General features: G+C 43.7%; 1 protein-coding gene across 4 annotated transcripts in view; it reads left to right on the forward strand.

Annotated features, from left to right (window-relative positions):
- The window catches only part of ZMYND11 (zinc finger MYND-type containing 11), an 836,880-nt gene that overhangs the window by 508,123 nt on the left and 309,000 nt on the right, over positions 1–19,757 (forward strand). For all 4 annotated transcript variants that reach the window (XM_078663281.1, XM_078663280.1, XM_078663283.1 and 1 more), the window contains one exon: positions 14,321–14,439. In XM_078663281.1, the coding sequence (XP_078519407.1) occupies positions 14,321–14,439 (119 nt within the window). The remainder of the gene's footprint in view (positions 1–14,320; positions 14,440–19,757) is intronic.

A 19,757-nucleotide genomic window follows, 5' to 3' on the forward strand; every position in this document is an offset into this window, starting at 1 on the left:
GGAATGATGGCTTTTGCTGGTGAAGGCCAGAAATGGAGAGCCTTCACATTGTCACTTAAATTCAGGTAAGTCCCTGAAAAGCAAACAAGAGAGGGTCACTACCATAAGTATGATAAGAGGCACAGGAAGGACAGTTTTTCTTGCGCAGCCTATCAAAAAGCTTTCTCCCGGACGGATCCAGTAGCTGGCGGTGCCTCTCGTCTGACACCAGAGTCGACCCAGTCATCAGAACTCAGTGTGATGTTCGAGAGCTGTTAGCCCGATTTCCCAGCCCCTGACATTGCGCCTCATTCAGGCCCTCATTTAAGGAGCTTGTTCCTTTTCCTCTGTGATTAAGCCAGCTGCAGAGGTTTACGAGCTTCTATTGCCTGTATCAGATTTTCAGTCAAACCTGTTGTCTGAAACCTTACAACCTTCAGTAGCTGCCTTTGAGTTATTGTTCCCTGTACGGGATGTTTTGTTGGACCACATAAAGAAAACCTGGGAGAAGCCCTTGCTGATACTGCCATTTAGCAGTGAGATGGCTGGTAGCTTTGGCCCGCTTATGCAGACTCCAAATTTCTACGAGATCAACAATCATGTGGGAGCTTGGTGGTTCTTGTTCCCTATGTAAAATTGAACCTGAACGTATTCTCATAAACTCCCCGCAGATGAGGAGTCAAAGCGCCTTGACATTGCCGACCACTCTGTTTTTTTTAACTGAGGATGTCTAATAGAATTAATGGCTCTCCTGCTTTATTTGCGGTTTCAGAGGATGGCTGATCTGGCCACTAGCCAGTGTCAGTTTTTCAGATTGCATGAATGGTCAATGTTTCCAACTCAGATCGCCAGGTTGCTGCCAGGATGGATATGGACACCACAGGTACACTTGGCAGTTCCATGACTATGGGAATGATCATCTGGTGGCATATTTTCCACTGGGTTTTCCGTTAGTTGTACAAGCAAACTTGATAGATATGCCTTTTGATAGTGTCTTTTTGAGGACAAAGCATACTCCGTACTTCAGCATTTTAAACAGAGCAGAACCACAGGTGCATTAGTCTTGCACCTCCTGACAAGCAATATAGCTAGCATCACCTTAAAGGGCTCTTGGTTCTCTAGGATGCTACCTTCTATGCATCAAAAGCTCTCTTAGCTGTCCTGAATACTAACCATTATTTGTGTCACAAAATATGCCAAGGTGGTGCCAAACAAAGGCAAAATCAGCAACTCAGTCTTTTTCATAAGCATGACCATTGTGTGGGTGGAGGATGCCCCTGTTTCGAAACCACCAGAGGACTATAACCTCTGGCAAGTGGATCTTCCAGTTTGTTCACAAAGGCTATGCTTTCCCTTTCTTCATTTCAACCTATTAGCTATTTAACCTCTGCTGCTCCTGCCCATATTTTTCTGCTACTGTTCCTTGCAGAGCTTGGCAAAGGTGCTATGGAAAACGTCCTGGAGGAGAAGAAACGCCTGTAGTCCAGCTTATACTTTTTCCTGATGCCTAGAAGGATGGTGGCCCTATGCCAGTATTTCACTTGAGGATCCAGAACTGCTTCTTGAAGACGGACAAATTCAAGATGCTTACTCCGGATTGGGTCCTGTAGACCATTTAGCACTAGCCCTAAATGATGTCCTCAACCTGCTGAACGTCTATTCCTGCATTGTGGTTCTGCGGTTTTAGAGGTGTTATCTGAGATTTGTGGCATGGTCTGACCACTGTCAGTTTATGGTTCCACAAATGAGTCTTTAGAAAGGTTTGGAGGATGGAGCTGCATAGATTTGCAGTTCGAATTGCAAGCCTTTCCATTTTTGGATGGATGGCTGGTAAAAGAGGGCTTGCATCAACTGGAAGTCGACCCCCACCTATACAGGACATTTGGGTGTTTCAATGAATCTTTCAAAGTAACACTGACAACCATCGTATCCATTGGTATAGTTCTGGATTTTATCAAAGATTTTCCCTCAGCCCAGACAGGATACATTAAGGCTATGATCCTGACATTTCATTAAAAGGCTATGCAGCAGTCTTGGCGGCCCTTAGGTTTCTGAGCCTTATTACTTTTTGCATATTTTCTTTTTATCTGTGGAGTTGGAGAATTAAGACGTTTCAGTGCTGTCTTTAACTTTATTGGTTTCAGCACCGTGTGGGCCTATTAGAAGAGGTGGCTATCTTTCCTGAGTTGTTATGCAAGCTTCTTCTGTGGCTGGCCTCATTGTCCCCACTGCTCCCCCTACTAAGGTGAATATGGTGATAAGTATCTCTACTTTAGGTTGGCAGAGGTCATCAGGATGAGAAATATTTGTATATCAGTCTTCTGGAATTGCAGAGTATCCACTTTGCTCTGAATTTCTTCTCATCTAACATGAAATAGAAAGCAGTTCAGATTTTCACAGGCAACACTAGCACAATGTATTATGACTTTATAGCAGGGTTGGTGCCGATGGTCTTCACTGAGGAAGGGTTCCAACAGGTGGACCTCTTTAACCTCCTTGGAGAATGCCAAATGCACCTTGTTCTGTACTCTGCAGTGCTCTTTCTGGAAGTCCTGAAGGAAGTGTTTCTGATACTATCATACTTAGCCAGGTACTCCTAGTTTCCCAGTCCTAATGATTTCTTAAGTTATTTAGAAAACCGAGAGATTGTGCATGAGTGATCCTGCTTTCACCAGATTGGGCAAGGAATTTAAATATTTAGAGCTGTTGACACCAGTTTCTTGCCTTCAATTTCACTGAGTGGATCTTCTGTCATATAGAAGGGCCTGGCAGCACCTCAAACATTCAATTCTCTAACTTTATACTGATGCATTGAAAGAGGTAGTAGGGTAATCTCTGATTGTTTGACCTCCCCCTAAGGGAGCAGGTTGATTCTGGTGGCTTTGCAGTCTTTGACACAGTTATTCTCTGTAGGTTGGTGGGAATGATTTGTGGCCTTATTTTCTTCCAAACCAGTGCAATCCTTTAGGCACAACATTTCACATGGTTTGCATTTTGAATTGTTTTTAGTCAGGTATTGCCTTTGGATATGTACAATTAAGAGACAACCACCTGCTTTATCAACTGTTCTATGTTTTCTTGATCATTGTTTAAATTGCCCTTTGTCTGTTTTGTATTCCTTCTTTCTCCCTTTGTGATGCCGCAGTGGGATTTGAATTTTGGTAAATGGTTTTATGGTTTCACCATTTGAGCTGATGCAGAGTTGTTCAGTCAGCCTCTTGCTCTTGAAAGCTGTTTTTTCTTGTAGCTGTTACCACCCACAGAAATGGTCCATGAGCTGCAATAACTCCTCTCTGTAAATTATCTTTATATCATACTCTTTCAGGATAAGTTGGTTCTGCATGTTTATGCATATATTTTGCCTAACATTTTCCCCCCATTTAATGTGTGGTAGTCTATTATCTTCCAGCCGTCCCTCATACGCCCCTCTCCAGTGATTAGAAGAGATTGTATCAAGGGGACCCTAAAGACCCTCCAGGATCAAGTTGGAACCTGAGGTCACTCAGTTGTTTGTTGACACTGCTGATCCATCGCCCGTGGCTCATTGTTTGCATCAAGGGGTATTATGCTCTAATTCAGTAGAACCTATCATAGGACATTCAAGCATATTCACCTAGTGCTGAGGCTGCTTTCCCAGTTTTGTTTATAGAATTCAGTGATAGATGCCTGTTGTGCAGCAACTTGGGCTTCTGCCTATACCATCATGAATTGCTTTGACTCACAAGCTCCAGTGACTACTATTTTGCCAGCTCATTACTTCAAATTTATTATTTCACATACCTTCTTCAGAGAAGTACCCAGAAGAAGCAGACGTTTCTTGTCTTTGGTAAACACTCTGTCCTCCCACAGTTTTCCTTATTTTTTGGAAAGCCTCTAGGCACCAGATAGGGTCTGGAAACCTTTCTTTTAGCAGTACCTCCATAGCTACTCCAGCTGCGGCTCAGCCACAGCCATCAGATGCACAGACACAAACCTATATCAGACAAGTCCCAAGAATTAAGAGGCTTTATAACAATATTCAGATCAGTACATCAGTCTGTATCCTTATTCTCTGATTATGAAGAAAATAGATAGAATTAACATTACCGGAGAGTGGTGTCACATACAGTGTTTTACTCGTTACTGGTGGAGAGAAGCAATATTGTACTTTCAATGCTGATCTGTACCACCAGAATTTGGCAAAAAGGAGCACCTAAAAAATACAATTTCCGGTTCAGTGGGTGCCTAGAAATTGGTTGTAGTAAGGAATCTGTTGGAGCCAACATATCCCTTAGAACAGTGGCTCTTAACCTTTTGACTGCTGTGGACGCCTATTTAATCATTCCTGGAATCTGGGGACCTCCACTGAGTCATTATTAAAACCAAAGAACCTCATCCTAAGAAGTCTCTTGATTTAAACCTCAAAAATGCACAGACCTTTGAAAACCAGCATTCATCAAGCAAATACACAAATTATTAAATATTTTTATTAAAAAATAAATTAAAAAACATTGAAATTGTTATTTGAATGGAATGGCTGGAGCTTTTCTAAATTCAAGTGAGGCCACCCGTAGTTCATATCATATTCTGTTTGATGCACATGCTCACACGAATCAATGAGGATGCCAACTTAATTTTTAGCTCAAATTCATTTACAGAACATTTTAAAGATTCAGTTTTACAATTTACTTCTTTTGTTTGTATACATCTTATCCATTAGTATTTAATGTTCGAGGCATGTGGGCTGCTGAATTCATATCTTAGCATAGATTGCCGCCTAGTGTTGGGTCCGGATGTTTGCACCTTGTTGTCTTGGAAGAGTCTTCGAAGTATCGTGAGATAGGTGACTCCGCCATTGGGTTTGGATGCTATTCCTCATCTCCAACTTCGGAACCGAAAGTTTTCAACTTTCTAAGGCCAAAAGGCCTTCTACCTCGAAAGTATTGTTCTCGTTTGGTACCCCTTGACTCGATAATACTTTCCATCTCGATCCGGTCGTCGACGCAGGCCGTTGGGCCTTTTCGACGCCTTGTGGGCCTCCTGCCGATGGCAAGGACCCCCTTTAAAAAATGCCCACAATGTCACTCCAAATTCCCACATACTGACAAACATACAGTATGCAACAAGTGCCTGTCTCCGGTGCACAACGAGGAAAACTGTCCAGCTTGTGCTCAGTTCCGGTCAAAGAAAACTATCTGGAACCGAAGGGCCGCTAGACAAGAGATGCAGCAGCGGGCCCCAGAACCGGAGAACATTTTCGACGACGAACATGAACTCTTAGAAGCGGCGGACTCCGACCTAGAAATAGTCACAGTAGAGGACCAGTCGGACTCCGATGACCAGATCACACCGGGGCAAACCATGAGTACCAAAGCCCCGACTCCGCTTCCACCTCAAGGCTCCGATCGAAGCATCGCCTAAAGGCCTTAGCCGAGACCGACAGACTCCTTCAAAGGCCCCGCATTCCGGCTCTGCTCCGAAGACCATACCCAAGCCTTCTGATACCCTAGGAACGAGCAACACTCTTCCCAAAAAGGCAGTCGAACCTAAAAGGGTTGTCGAGCCAAAGAAAGTCATCGATCCAAAAAAGGGCGTCGAACCAAAGATGGTTGTCGATCCGAAAACAAATGTCGATCCGAAAAAGACTGTCGAGCCGAAAAAAGGTATCGATCTAAAGAAAGCAGATCAGACAAAAAAGCCTGTCGACCCGAAGAAGGCCGTCGAGTCTACAAAGATCCTCGAGCCGAAAGGGGTCGTCCAGCCCAAAAAAACGGTCGAACCTAAAAAGGCTATCGAACCGAAAAAAACGGTCGATCTGAAAAAGGTCGTTGAACCAAAGAAGGTCGCCGAGCCAAAAAAGGCAGTACAGCCAACAAAAGACGTTGAACCAAAAAGAGTCGTCGACCTAAAAAAGGTCCCCTACCCGAAAACAGCAGTCGAGCCGAAAAAAGCTCCACAGCCGAAGGCCCTCGAGCCAAAGAGTCACCACAAACAAGCGACCAAGCCAAAAACATCGGCGCCAAAACCACGGACAGTTGAGTAAGAACTTTTCCATCCTGATCCAGTGAGTGCGGAACAACCTAAACTGTATATAGACCCTGAAACAGGACACGTAACAGTTTACAAGAGGAAGAAAATATCACTGGACACTGACATTTCTTCTCCTCTTCCTCCAAAGAAAAAAGACTTTGCAACATCTCCTTCAAGGCCTTTTACTCCTCCTCCTTTCATTCCTGGCATGCCTTATGTGCCTTACTCTCCTACACCTTCAGGTTATGATGAGACAGGAAACATGAGGGAAGATCCTCAAGATCCTTTTGTAGAACCCGAAGATCAGGATATCCAAGATAACACATGGAGTGACCATAATGATCCTTATGATACATATGATCCACAACCCATCCCTGACACCTCTACATATCGTACAAAGCCGTATCCTACTGACGACATCATTGTTTTTAACCAGCTGGTGGATAGGGCAGCTAAGTATCATGGTGTAGACGTGCACACTGACCCAATAGAAGAGGATTTCCTATTTGACACCTTTCCAACATCTGAGAAAAGTATACGTACACTTCCTATGTTAAACGGGGTACTAATGCACGCGCCAGAATTTTTTACAGATCCAGCCAGAGCGCGTGTCCTCAATCACAGAATTGAGAAAAAATATAAATCAGCCCCTTCTTATATTAAGTCTCAGTTACCATTAGACTCATTAGTTGTATCAAATGCCAGAAAACGAGCTAATTCGCAAACAACAGGAGATGCTCCCCCTCCTGACAAAGAGTCAAAGATATTAGAAGCCTCAGGTAAAAGAGTGGCCTCCCAAGCAGCAAATACCTGGAGAATTGCCAACACACAAGCTCTCTTAGCACGTTACGATAGAGCACACTATGACCAACTGGAGGGTTTACTACAACACCTGCCAGAACCTTTTAAAGCTAAAGCAAACGACCTAATACAGGAAGGCAAATTTATCACTAACACTTCCATTAAATGCGCCCTTGACGCAGCTGACACAGCCGCCGGGTCGATCAACCCTAGCGTATTACTACACCGGCATGCATGGCTACGCATTTCCGGCTTTAAAAATGAAGTGCAATCAACCATCCTCAACCAGCCCATTAACCAAGATTTCTTGTTTGGCCCTGCAGTAGATACCATCTTAGAAAAGATGAAAAAAGATACGGATACCGCTAAGTCCATGGGTGCACTTCAGTTTCAACAATCTAGAAGTTCCTTTCGTCGCTCCTCCTTTCGAGGCTCAGGTAGAGGCAACACATCCCAAACTTCCTCCTCATTCAAAAGTAATACCCAAAGCACCTTTAATAAAAGTGCCAACAGAGGCAATAACAACAAGGGCAGAGGACGGGGTGGTGGTAACACCCGAACCTCCGCCACCAACAAACAGTGACTCGCTCACACTCCCTCCAGAACATTTAACACCAGTCGGAGGCAGGTTCACTCAATTCCTACCAGTCTGGAACGCTATCACTACAGACAAGTGGGTGAGACAAATTATCCAGTATGGTTACTGCCTGGAACTCACTTCTACACCACCCAACATACCGCCCAAACACCGTCCAATGTCCAAAGAACACATTACGGTATTACAACAAGAGGTGCTCTCCATGCTTCAAAAAGGTGCCACAGAGCCAGTCCAATTGCAACATCAAGGGACAGGAGTATACTCTCTATACTTCCTCATTCCCAAAAAAGATGGCTCACTCAGACCAATACTAGACCTCAGACCGTTGAACCAATACATAGTCTCAGATCATTTCCATATGATCACTCTACAACAAGTACTCCCACTACTCCAGCAAGGCGACTTCCTCGCCACACTAGATCTCAAGGACGCATACTTTCACATTCCTGTACATCCAGCTCACAGACGATACCTTGGTCAGCACTATCAATTCAAAGTTCTCCCCTTTGGAGTAACTACAGCACCAAGGGTGTTCACAAAATGCCTAGCAGTAGTAGAAGCACACCTACAGAGGCAACACATTCATGTGTTCCCCTACCTCGACGATTGGCTCATAAAGACCAACTCATAGGCACAGTGTGCCAGCCACATTTCTCACACGCTACAGCTACTGCACGATCTAGGATTTTCCATAAACTACCCAAAGTCACATCTGCAACCCTCTCACATACAGCAATATCTGGGAGCAACAATCAACACCATGGTAGCAAGGACATATCCAAACGAAAACAGGATAGCCAACATACAATCTCTCATTCACAAATTTGAGCCATCACACTCTCGGGTAGCTCGAGTGTTCATGCAGCTCATAGGCATGATGGCCTCCTGCATATTCATCGTCCCTCACGCTCGACTGCACATGCGCCCCTTACAACAATGCCTAGCACGCCAGTGGAACCAAGCTCAAGGACAATTACAAGACCTAGTGTTGGTAGACAGTCGCACTTACCGCTCTCTGCAGTGGTGGAACCCACAAAGCCCTTCCAAGGGGCGACTGTTCCAAGAGCCAGTTCCACAGGTAGTATTAACAGCGAACGCATCACTGACAGGTTGAGGAGCCCATCTCCTTCAATATACAGTCCAAGGTCTCTATACTACATTCAAAAACAGGGAGGGACACATTCTCTACAACTGTCCCACCTAGCAGAGAGCATATGGAAGTGGGCAATTCCTCAAAAAATGTATCTCCTGGCAGAACACCTCCCAGGAATAGACAACCAGATAGCAAACCTACTGAGCCGACACTATCAGCAAATACACGAATGGGAGATTCATCCTCAAGTTCTCCACCCATTCTTCCAAAAGTGGGGACATCCAGACATAGATCTGTTTGCCAAAAAAGAAAACTCAAAATGCCAGTCCTTTACCGCCAGGTTCCCACACCCGTTGTCACAGGGCAATGCGATATGGATGAACTGGTCAGGCAGATTTACGTACGCTTTTCCACCAACCCCACTGATTCCATTGGTGGCAAGCAAACTAAGGCAACAGTCACTCACAATGATCCTAGTTGCTCCCACATGGGCAAGACAACCATGGTACACAACACTCCTGGAACTATCTGTAGTCCCCCACCAAAAGCTACCCCTTTCACCACAATTGCTAACACAGAACCATGGAGAAATCAGACACCCCGATCCCAATCAGATGAACCTAGCAATCTGGCTCCTGAGGTCTTAGAGTTCGGATATCTTAACTTGCCTCCCGACTGCATGAACATTATCAAGGAAGCAAGACGTCCCACTACCAGAGCATGCTACGCAGCTAAATGGAAAAGATTTGTAATTATTGTAATAATAATCAAATCAATCCATTGATGCCTCCATCCAAAACCTAATTTGTTACCTGCTACATCTTCAAAGATGTAACCTAGCATACTCCTCAATAAGGCTACACCTTGCTGCTATAGCAGCATATCTTCAAAACAGACAACATGTCTCCCTGTTTAGAATACCACCTATCAAAGCTTTTATGGAAGGACTTAAAAGAATTATCCCTCCAAAGCATCCACCTTCTCTAGTCTGGAACCTAAACATAGTACTTACCAGACTCATGGGACCTCCCTTCGAACCACTTCATTCATGAGAACTAAAATTCTTAACATGGAAGGTGGCTTCTTTAATTGCCATTACCTCTGTCAGACGAGTAAGTGAACTACAGGCACTAACCATTCAGGAACCTTTCATTCAAATACACCACAATAAGGTAGTACTCCATATAAACCCTAAATTTATGCCAAAAGTCATCTCCACTTTTCACATCAATCAGTCCATAGAATTACCAGGTTTCTTTCCAAACCCGCAATCAGTAGCTGAAAGAGCTCTACACACACTAGACATTAAGAGAGCTCTGCTATATTATGTTGACAGAACAAAATCATTCAGAAAGACAAAACTACTATTTGTTGCCTTTTCACCACAACATAAGGGTAATTCCATTTCCAAGACAGGAATAGCCAGATGGATCGTTAAATGCATTCAAATATGCTATCAAAAAGCAAAGCGCACTTTAACAGTTCCCCCAAGAGCACACTCAACGCGCAAAATGGGGACATCCATGGCTTTCCTAGGAAATATTCCCTTAGAAGACATATGTAGGGCAGCTACATGGTCTACCCTACACACTTTCACTAAACACTACGGTGTTGACGTGCAAGCTAAGCAACAAGCTGCTGTAGGCCAAGCTGTCCTTAAAACTCTCTTTCAAACCACTGCAGCTGGTACAGGTAACCACCGCTAGAGGAGAAACTGCTATACAGTCTATGCTAAGATATGAATTCAGCAGCCCACATGCCTTTGAACGGAAAATGCTACTTACCAGTATGCATCTGTTCTTGGCATGTAGGGCTACTGGAATTCATATCGCCCACCCTCCTCTCCGGTGCCTGTCACAGCTGCAGGTTTACCTTCTTAACATACATTTACATGGTCATCTCTTACTGTTCTATACTCCATCTTTGACACAATGGCGAAAAACAATCTGAAGATGGAGAAGATGCCCATGCGCACTGTAGTCCAGGGGAGGAGTCACCTATCTCGTGATACTTCGCAGACTCTTCCAAGACAACAAGGTGCAAACATCTGGACCCAACACTAGGCGGCGATCTATGCTAAGATATGAATGTCAGCAGCCCTACAAGCCAAGAACAGATGCATACTGGTAAGTAGTATTTTCCTTTCTAATCCATTACAGACCCCATGAGTAACTGTTGTGGACCCCCAGAGATGCCCAGAACACAGGTTAAGAACCACGATTTTAGAAAGTATGTTACCAAATCTGGGCAACGTCTTCTTTTCTAGTATTGGATTTCCTTTAATACAATTAATCATTAAACAGATTTGTCCAGATCCTAAATGGATCGTTACTATCTAAATGTGGTACACAGTCATGGTCGCCCCTTAATTCTTTTTTTTACAACATTGTGGGAAGGTTCCTAGAACTCTGAGCGCTGCCCTTTCATTCGCTTTTATCACCTTTGTTTCTTTAGTGTGGCATTTTATAAATCTCTTTCAATGTTTTTTTGACCTTTTATGGGTTTTGATATCCTATTTTGACAGGTAAATTTATTTTCTCTCAGCGAAAGACCTATTATTTAGTCAAAAAGGTTTTGGGGATGGGAATTAGTTGGTTTTCCCACTGATTTCTCATATAAGTTTGAAAATGCTGAGGGGAAATATATTAAATGGACTGGTGGTCTACTGCCCTTTAGAGTTGACTGGTTTTCACAATAATGCGAAGGGCAGTGCTGCAAAAGGCCATTGATGGAGTTGTGTTCCTACCAAAGGTTCTGCTGCCACGAAACTTCACTTGGTTCACCTGTAGGATTTACTAACATTTTAAGTTTCTCAGTGTCATCAGAGGAATTGCACTTCGATAGAGGCCTACAATGATCGGCCAGAATTCCATATAGAAATTCTCAATACCAGACAGAAGTCTTTGACATTGAGAAGGTAGTGTGCCCGATGTCAAATGAGGTCTGTGCCTAAGACGTGTACCTTCAAATTCAGGACATTTTGGCATAAACCAAGAAACTATGAATTTATCGGGCCATGAATGTCAATGCACTGACCTGATGTCTGCTGATATTGCTTCCCTCATGGAAGTTGCCATTTCCTTCACTAGAAAATGCCTCAACCTGAGCACAATTAAGAACTACTTAGAACACCATTTTGGCTGTCAGTTCAGTTTGTCTTTATTTCGAATAAAAGAAATTCATAAAAGACGACATACAAACCATTCGCAATAAAAAGGTTCCACTAGCGGATCCCCAGTACAAATAAGATAATTACAACATGCACATAAATTAATACCACTGGTAATCCATAGAATACACAACAAACAGGATACAGAAAGTGCATATGGTTAGAACAATCAATTTAAAAGCATATTCAATCTCTTAGCTCGAATCAACCAGGACCAACCCAATCACTAGAATAAGGTTCCTGTTTCATTGTTGATCCAGATTATGAAGTTATGAGATTGAAATAATTTTTCTTCCCAAAAGTCATTTGCATTGAGGACCGTTCATCCTTCTTTTTCCTCATCCTCATTCAATTGATGACCAGTAATTCATTGGCTTTACAGGTCCAAAGATAAGTAGTGTGGTTTGTAAATAGACTGGTGACATTATGCATCCGGAGCTTCTACATTCTAACCAAGCAAGATCTCCAAGTGGGTATGGCAGCTCTCTCCATGAGCGTCATTACTCTGTTTTCTATTCAGGCTTTCAATAAGCACTACTTCATTAATTCAAATGCATTGAATGAGCCACAGTTTGGTGGGTCAATCCTTCAGAATTTTAGGGTAAAAGATTAACGGTTAATGAGCTCTGTCTCACCTCCTGTTGCTGTGCTGCTTTGGGATTGGCTTATAACTATGAATCTGCAATAAGAAGTAGCCATTAGAATAAATTGTTACTTATTTTCCGCACTATACTTTCTTATAGATCTAATAGTCCTCCTGCAGATTCCAAATTGTCCTCTTGTCTTTGTTCTGCTGAGGAACTGTAAATTATTCTGTAAAGTTCTTTCCGAAACATTTAATTATCATTAGCTTCATCTTCATTCTGACTTGTGTTTAGTGGAGTGCAGAAAGTTACGCGGAACAGGCATCACCAGAGGAAGTTGGTGCCTTAATGGATCTCCTTCCTTACTTCCAGGAAAGAAATCTTGCTGATCTGCTGCTGGAGTTACACCAACACAGTCTGGTGCCTGTGAGTTCCATGTGCTAAAACAAATCTTTCGGATCCAGCCTGAAGGAAAGGGAAGAACTCATGATGAGGAGTATGTGGAAAGGCTAGCTATCCATCAGAAAGAACATTTTCAAATATAAGTAATTATATTTTTACAAACTGATGTTCAGGATGTGTCCAATGCCATGTGGGGATTTTTACAGCAACACTGGATGATCTCATGATGTTTTGGTGCAGTGGGCCAACAGAGTGGGCATATGGATCTTGTGAGTTGGTGGACAGAGGTAGAGGTAGAGCGATTTCTGAAATTACTGGAAATTACTGGACTGAGTACCTTAATACTTAATACTTATTCAGTACCATTTGTGTCTAGGATTTCAGGGAGCAATTCGATTCCGATTTGGATTGAGTAACAAGTGTACATGACATTTAATTGGAATGTTTTTACTGCTAAGGTTATAAGGAAGTGAAAGGGAGGACATGAATAAGATTTGAAGAAAGGGGTGATGAAAAACAGAGTAAAGATTGATGATTGGGTTACAGTGAAGATGACCGGTTAATATTTGCTAGGGCCTCTGTCTCGAGAATGGTTATTTTGCATTGGGTATCGTAGAGGATGCAGTCTGAGATGATGAAACTCGCGTAAATGCAAGACCTATTGAATTGCAAATGCTTGTTTATATACTTCCTCCTCACGATTTGCCATATGAAAAGACATTAAAACATTTTTGATACCTTCAACATCTCCCTTAACTCTAATGTGAGTGGAAGTAAACAATTCACGTCTGCCTAATCCGTATATAGCTTAGCCATTCAGTTTTATGACCCCACTTTCAGACTAGTCAGTCGATAATGACCATATGAATAAAGGTAGCCTGCTCGTTTACCCAAATAGAAATACAGAGGAGGAGCTGTGCCAGCTTATAGAGTCCTCCATACATGGAGGTGCCAACTACTCCTACAAAAATGCGGATTAGATGTGAGTAGTAACAGGTGCCTACAGAAGTGGTTTTCCTCCTGTTGGAGTGTGGCACATTTGCAGTAGCCCCAGATAACTGTCCCATAGGCTAAGACGGGAATGCACCTGCATTGGTAATTTTCCAAAATAGGCAATTGACTTCATATTGACGGGTCACCATTAATTTTACTTGACAAAGTCATTGCATGTGTTTCAGTTGTGTAAAATAAAATGACTTGCACTGTAAGTCTACAGAACTGACTTCTGCAAACTTTTCAGTTATAGTGTTTCCTCTGACAACATTTACTAAGACAATATATAGTTTAGAAATGATATGCATGTGCACACTTTTCTACTGAAAGTCTAAGGCATCTGATTAGTAAGCTGTACAGTTTAAATGATGGCACAGACAACTTAAGCTATGTGCTCAAATACCTGGATCCAGTAAAGAAGAGCATACATTTAGCAGGAATTTTGATTTCTTCACAAGTAAAGAATAAAGCAAACAGCGTGAACCTTTTGACCCAAACCATAAAGTGGTTCACCTGCGTTCCTTATCTGCGTCCATTTGATATTACAGAAAGATTATTGTGAAAATTATAAATTAAACATAACAATGAACTTTGTAATGTGTTGGAAATATTACATATAACTGAATTGTGTACAGAAATTGTCATTTTTATTCTTACCCTCACCATTACTAATTTTGAACATTTCTTCGCAGACTCCAACGCATGAGTTGGTGTGGGCCAAAATGAAAGGTTTTGGATTTTGGCCTGCCAAGGTAATGAAAAAAGAAGAAAATCAAGTTGATGTACGCTTCTTTGGTCATCATCATCAAAGGTAATTAGGTGAAGCACTCATTGTATATGCCGCTATGGAAACACTTATAGCATATTTATCTAAGGTGATATACAGTTCCTAAAAATATAGCAGGACTGTGTATTAGACCAGTGGTTCCAAAACTTTTTCAACCCGCTGCTCCCTTGACCCATTGGCCATTGCCCGTGGCTCCCCACTGTTACTTTTGTTGGAGGGTGGGGTGGATGGGAGCCCGGCCACGGGAGTACTTGCATTTTTCTCCCTGAAAATAATTGGGATGAAGCTGATGAAAGTATTATAATCGTATATGCAGAGTTTTTCGTATTCCTAAGGCGACGCCTCTAATAAAATATTCCTAGTTAAACTTCTTTGTCCATGCATTTTTTAGAGTACCCTCTAAAACCTTTATATCCCACTTACAGTACAGATAGAACCCCTATGCATGTAGGCCCCAATGCCAAAGTGTTTCTGCGCTTGAAGAATTTTTCCATGCACTTCCATTTCTACCCATGTCATACATGCCTGCACACCTGTCTCGGCAGGATGACTATCAATTTTTTTAAACCATATACAGCTTTATTTTTGCTTTCTCCTCCCTAAAATTGCCTCCAAAGTAATACAAGTAATTTAAATTCCTCTGGAGAAAAAAATTTAAACGTCCTTTTTAGGTCTCGCCTACTCCATTCCGCAGGAATGAGTATGCGAGTCTAATGCAGCTAAACCACTACTTAAACCCAAGGCTCTCAAAACGCTCCCAAAAAGCGGATTTCGAGAAGTGCACGTCCTCGTGCACGAGCTTACCCGAGCCTTCTGCCTATCAGCCTCCCTCCCACCTCCCCCCTAATTGCTTTAACTTTCACGGCCTTGAGGCCGTGAGCTACTTGAAAGAGATCCGCTCCGCAGCTAATCTGACATCAGCATCTCTCCCCCTCCCACCTCCCACGGCCGTCCTTTCTGCCCGCCTCGCACACCACATACGAGCTTGCCCCACCACATAATGTGCACCGTGGTTATTTTTTGACAGTGTGCGATGCTTTGCACAATATTCCAGTGCATGTTTCTGTTTGTTTTAGCTCGCCAAAGCACACGTTTTCTTCATCTGCCTACCTAGTAATGCTTCTCTTCCTCCCTGCCTTTTCTCGCCCGTGTGGCTCTCCCCTGCGCCCTTCCATGATGCGCTCTCCCTAGTGTGCTCCCCAACCCACGCTGCTTTCATGTCTGCGTCCTTCTCAAGCTCCACCTTGCTATTGCAGGTTTGCTCTCCCTGCACCATCTATATTGTTCTCTAGCTTCTGGTACCCATTTACTTCTGCCCTCCAATGTTGCTTCAGTTACTGATGAGTTATAACGGGGAAGACCCTATAAACCAATGTTGCTTCAGCCACTCTCAGGCTCACCTCCTGCTCCCCCTCTCACAATGCACGTGCACTCCCCCCACCCCCCCCATTTGTTCTCTATTCTTGTATTTGTTCACGGCCGCCAGGCCGTGACACCACATTAAAGGGCTTCTCCCAGCGTGCGCTCTGCGGCTTCTCCTCCCCTAATTATTCATGGCCGGCCGGCCGTGCTCTGCGGCTTCTCCTCCCAAAATTATTCATGGCCGGCCGTACTTTCAGTTTCCCGGCCGCCCCCCACTTCCCATGCATGTCTTGTTTGACGAAATGTTACTCAATGACCTTGCTTTAAACAAGAATGCCCTTAAGACTTTCTAAACAGGCTTATTCTGCCACCCTTATTCTGCTGCTAAGTGCTGTTAGTTTAACTCGCACGAATTCACATTAAGTAAAGAGAAAGGCTATATCCAAGTGAGTGCTTTACCCATCACCCACTGAAACTGCTGACCTGTTGCTCCGGCATGTACATAAGAGTGGCATACGCTACGCACTACGATCGCTGCATTGTATGCGGCCATATTGCTTGTGCTGTTCACTTCTGCTTGCACTCCGTACTGTCACCAAGCTAGCTCTCAGGGAGTGTCTCGTGTGCTTTAGCCTTCAGTTTATCGATGTAAACATCCCACGCATTCCGCTGGGGCGCCACCCCCTGCTGCACAGACAGTGTTCTCTACGTTACCGTTTTGACAGCCGCCCACTCAGCCAGAGTCCTAATGTCGGGGCGGGAGTGGACTTCCGGGGTATATCTTCACAGCGCTTCAATGCTGCAAACCCTAGTTTCTCTTGTGCAGCAATGTGCCAGAAGCGCGTCCCTGCCTCGTCTTCCCAGCTCACACACCTACTCACGCCACTGAGCATCAGCGATGGGTGGTAATACGACCCAAAGGTGAGCCGAGGAAATTGCCAGTGCCCACCACACCCAGCGATCGTAGTGCGTAGATCGTAATGGCTTCTGGTAACACAAAGGCACCCGAGTGACTTACGACACACTTAATATGGCCAACAGCAATTACATGCAAACAATACATTCTGCAGGAACGCTGCTGCCCACCGCAACACATGCATTGATGTCAAGAAATGGAAAAAAACTGGTAAATGTAAGCATAATTGTATAAAAGCTTTACTGTCTTTTTGGATTTTTAAATTACCTTACAATTGTAGCGTTGGCGTATCGATTTTGGTGCATCCTACCACTGCCTGCCACTGTTATCATAGCATACCGATCATTAAAAATGCTGACTCTCAAAAGCCCCGATCTTTAACATCGGGTGAAAGTAGCTTGTATATATAGTCATCTTGTGCTCTCGTTATTCCTCATTACAGAAAACAAAAGAATGCTAGCTAATGGGACAGCAATTTACCATTTTTTACCGGTTTCCTATTCTAGTTTGCTTTTGTAACTGAAGACTTAGATAGATATCTTGTACACTTTGATACGCAAGACCCACAGCACTCACAGTGATTACACCATTCTCGAGGTGCCTTCCACAGGTGAGTGCTATTTAAATAGGTGATAACACGCATCATACCCTGTTTGTCGCCACATCCACTAGTCTGAGCACATTTCCTCGGACCTTGCTATCGGAAAGCCGTGTTGTGTTGACGTTAATATAGAACTCTGTGACTGCCTGTGCCTTGCATTAAATACATTAATTAATGCGATCAAAGGCATGCTTGTTGATATTAGATATGTGACACCCTGCGTTGTTCAATATCCGACATGTGATACAGTGGTTATACAGAAAGGCGTTCTGCCTTGGAGCTGCTTACTTCTGAAAGCTAAAACGTCTTTATAAACACACACACAACCACACACACAACCACATACACAACCACACACAACCACACACACACACAACCACACACACAACCACATACACAACCACACACACACACGCACACAACCACACACACACAACCACACACAACCACACACAACTACACCCAACCACACCCAACCACACACACCCAACCACACACACCCACAAGCACACACACACAAGCACACACACACACAATGCACACACACACACAACCACACAAACAACCACAAGTACAACACACAACCACACACACACAACCACACGCACAACCACACGCACAACCACACGCACAACCACACTCCCAACTACACTCCCAACCACACACACAACCACACTCCCAACCACACTCCCAACCACACTCCCAACCACACTCCCAACCACACACACAACCACACACACAACCACACACACAACCACACACACACAACCATACACACAACCACACACACAAGCACAACCACATATACAACCACACACACAACCACACACACAACCACACCGTCAGTGCACAGTTTCACCAGGCACAGACACCATCAGTCGTCAGTGCATGCTTTCACCAGGCACAAACACCACCAGCTGTCAGTGCACACTTTCACCGTGCACAAACAACACCAGCCGTCAGTGCACGCTTCCACCAGGCACACACCACCAGCCGTCAGTGCACGCTTTCACCAGGCACACACACCACCACCAGCCATCAGTGCACGCTTTCACCAGCCACACACACACACCACCAGCCATCAGTGCACGCTTTCACCAGCCACACACACACCACCAGCCATCAGTGCACGCTTTCGCCGGGCACAAACACCACCAGCTGTCAGTGCACACTTCCACCAGGCACACACCACCAGACGTCAGTCCACGCTTTCACCAGGCACACACACACCACCAGCCATCAGTGCACGCTTTCACCAGTCACACACACACACCACCAGCCGTCGGTGCACGCTTTCACCAGGCACACACCACCAGCGTCAGTGCACGCTTTCACCAGGCACACACACCACCAGCCGTCAGTGCACGCTTCCACCAGGCACACACACCACCACCCGGCAGTGCACACTTCCACCACAGCATCACTCAGCACCACCACAGCACCACTCAGCACCACTACAGCATCACTCAGGGGCACCACAACATCACTATGCGCTACAACAGCATCACTGAACGCCACAGCATCACTTGTCCCCAAAACATCATCACTCAGCGCCACCACAGCATCAATCTGTGCAACCATTCAACAACAACTGGTTCAAATATTTTCTGTCAATGTTTCAAGCTTTATTACAAATGTCATAAAAAAGATGTTAAATGTTTTCACTTCTGTTCTTGTTAAAACATTGTGATTTGTCAGATCAATACATGTAAGACAGGGGAAAACTAAACATTTACCTTTACTAATGCTATAGATGTAACATTTGCTAACTTTTTAACTATTGGCATTTCTAATAACAAAATTAATACTTTTATATTTTGAAAAACAAACAAAAATGTAATTTTTTTTACATTTTACACACCAAAAGCTCAAACTTTTTTATTGTAATTTAAATTCCTCTGGAAAAAAAATGTAAACGTCCTTTTTTTCTTGCTTCCAAATGACGGCATACCGTATATGGTGTTTTACTTCCTTGTGCTCAACGAGAGAGCAGGCCTGTCTGGAAATGTGTGTGTACTGAAAGAAATGTGTACTGGAAGTACCTATGATTCAAGTACAAATTTCAATACTTAATAATACTTAGTGTGTTTAATAGACAGGACAACTGTACTTTTCTGATAACTTGCATTGGTGTAAAATGCATCTGGAAAAAAATGAAACTATTAACAAGTCTAACAAAATAATGCAGACATCTTCCACTTATTTCGAGAGTGTTGGAGCGTGGGGATCCAGTGAAATATGGCGGTCATCTCCCGCGGCATGCCATCAATTAAGCACTACGTTTACAGCTTTCGGAGTGTCACTTACAAATCATCGACATCATGCATTTAAGTCTAATTAGGGTTTAACTGAAGCCAACAGATCCTTCAACATTAAATGCATTAAAGTGCTTGGTGCGCAGCTACCCTGGCTAGGTTTGTTGGCTCCCCAGGGAGCCACAGCGCACATTTTGGGAACCACTGC

Source organism: Lissotriton helveticus, chromosome 10 (assembly GCF_964261635.1).
Source record: "Lissotriton helveticus chromosome 10, aLisHel1.1, whole genome shotgun sequence".
Lineage (NCBI taxonomy): Eukaryota > Metazoa > Chordata > Amphibia > Caudata > Salamandridae > Lissotriton > Lissotriton helveticus.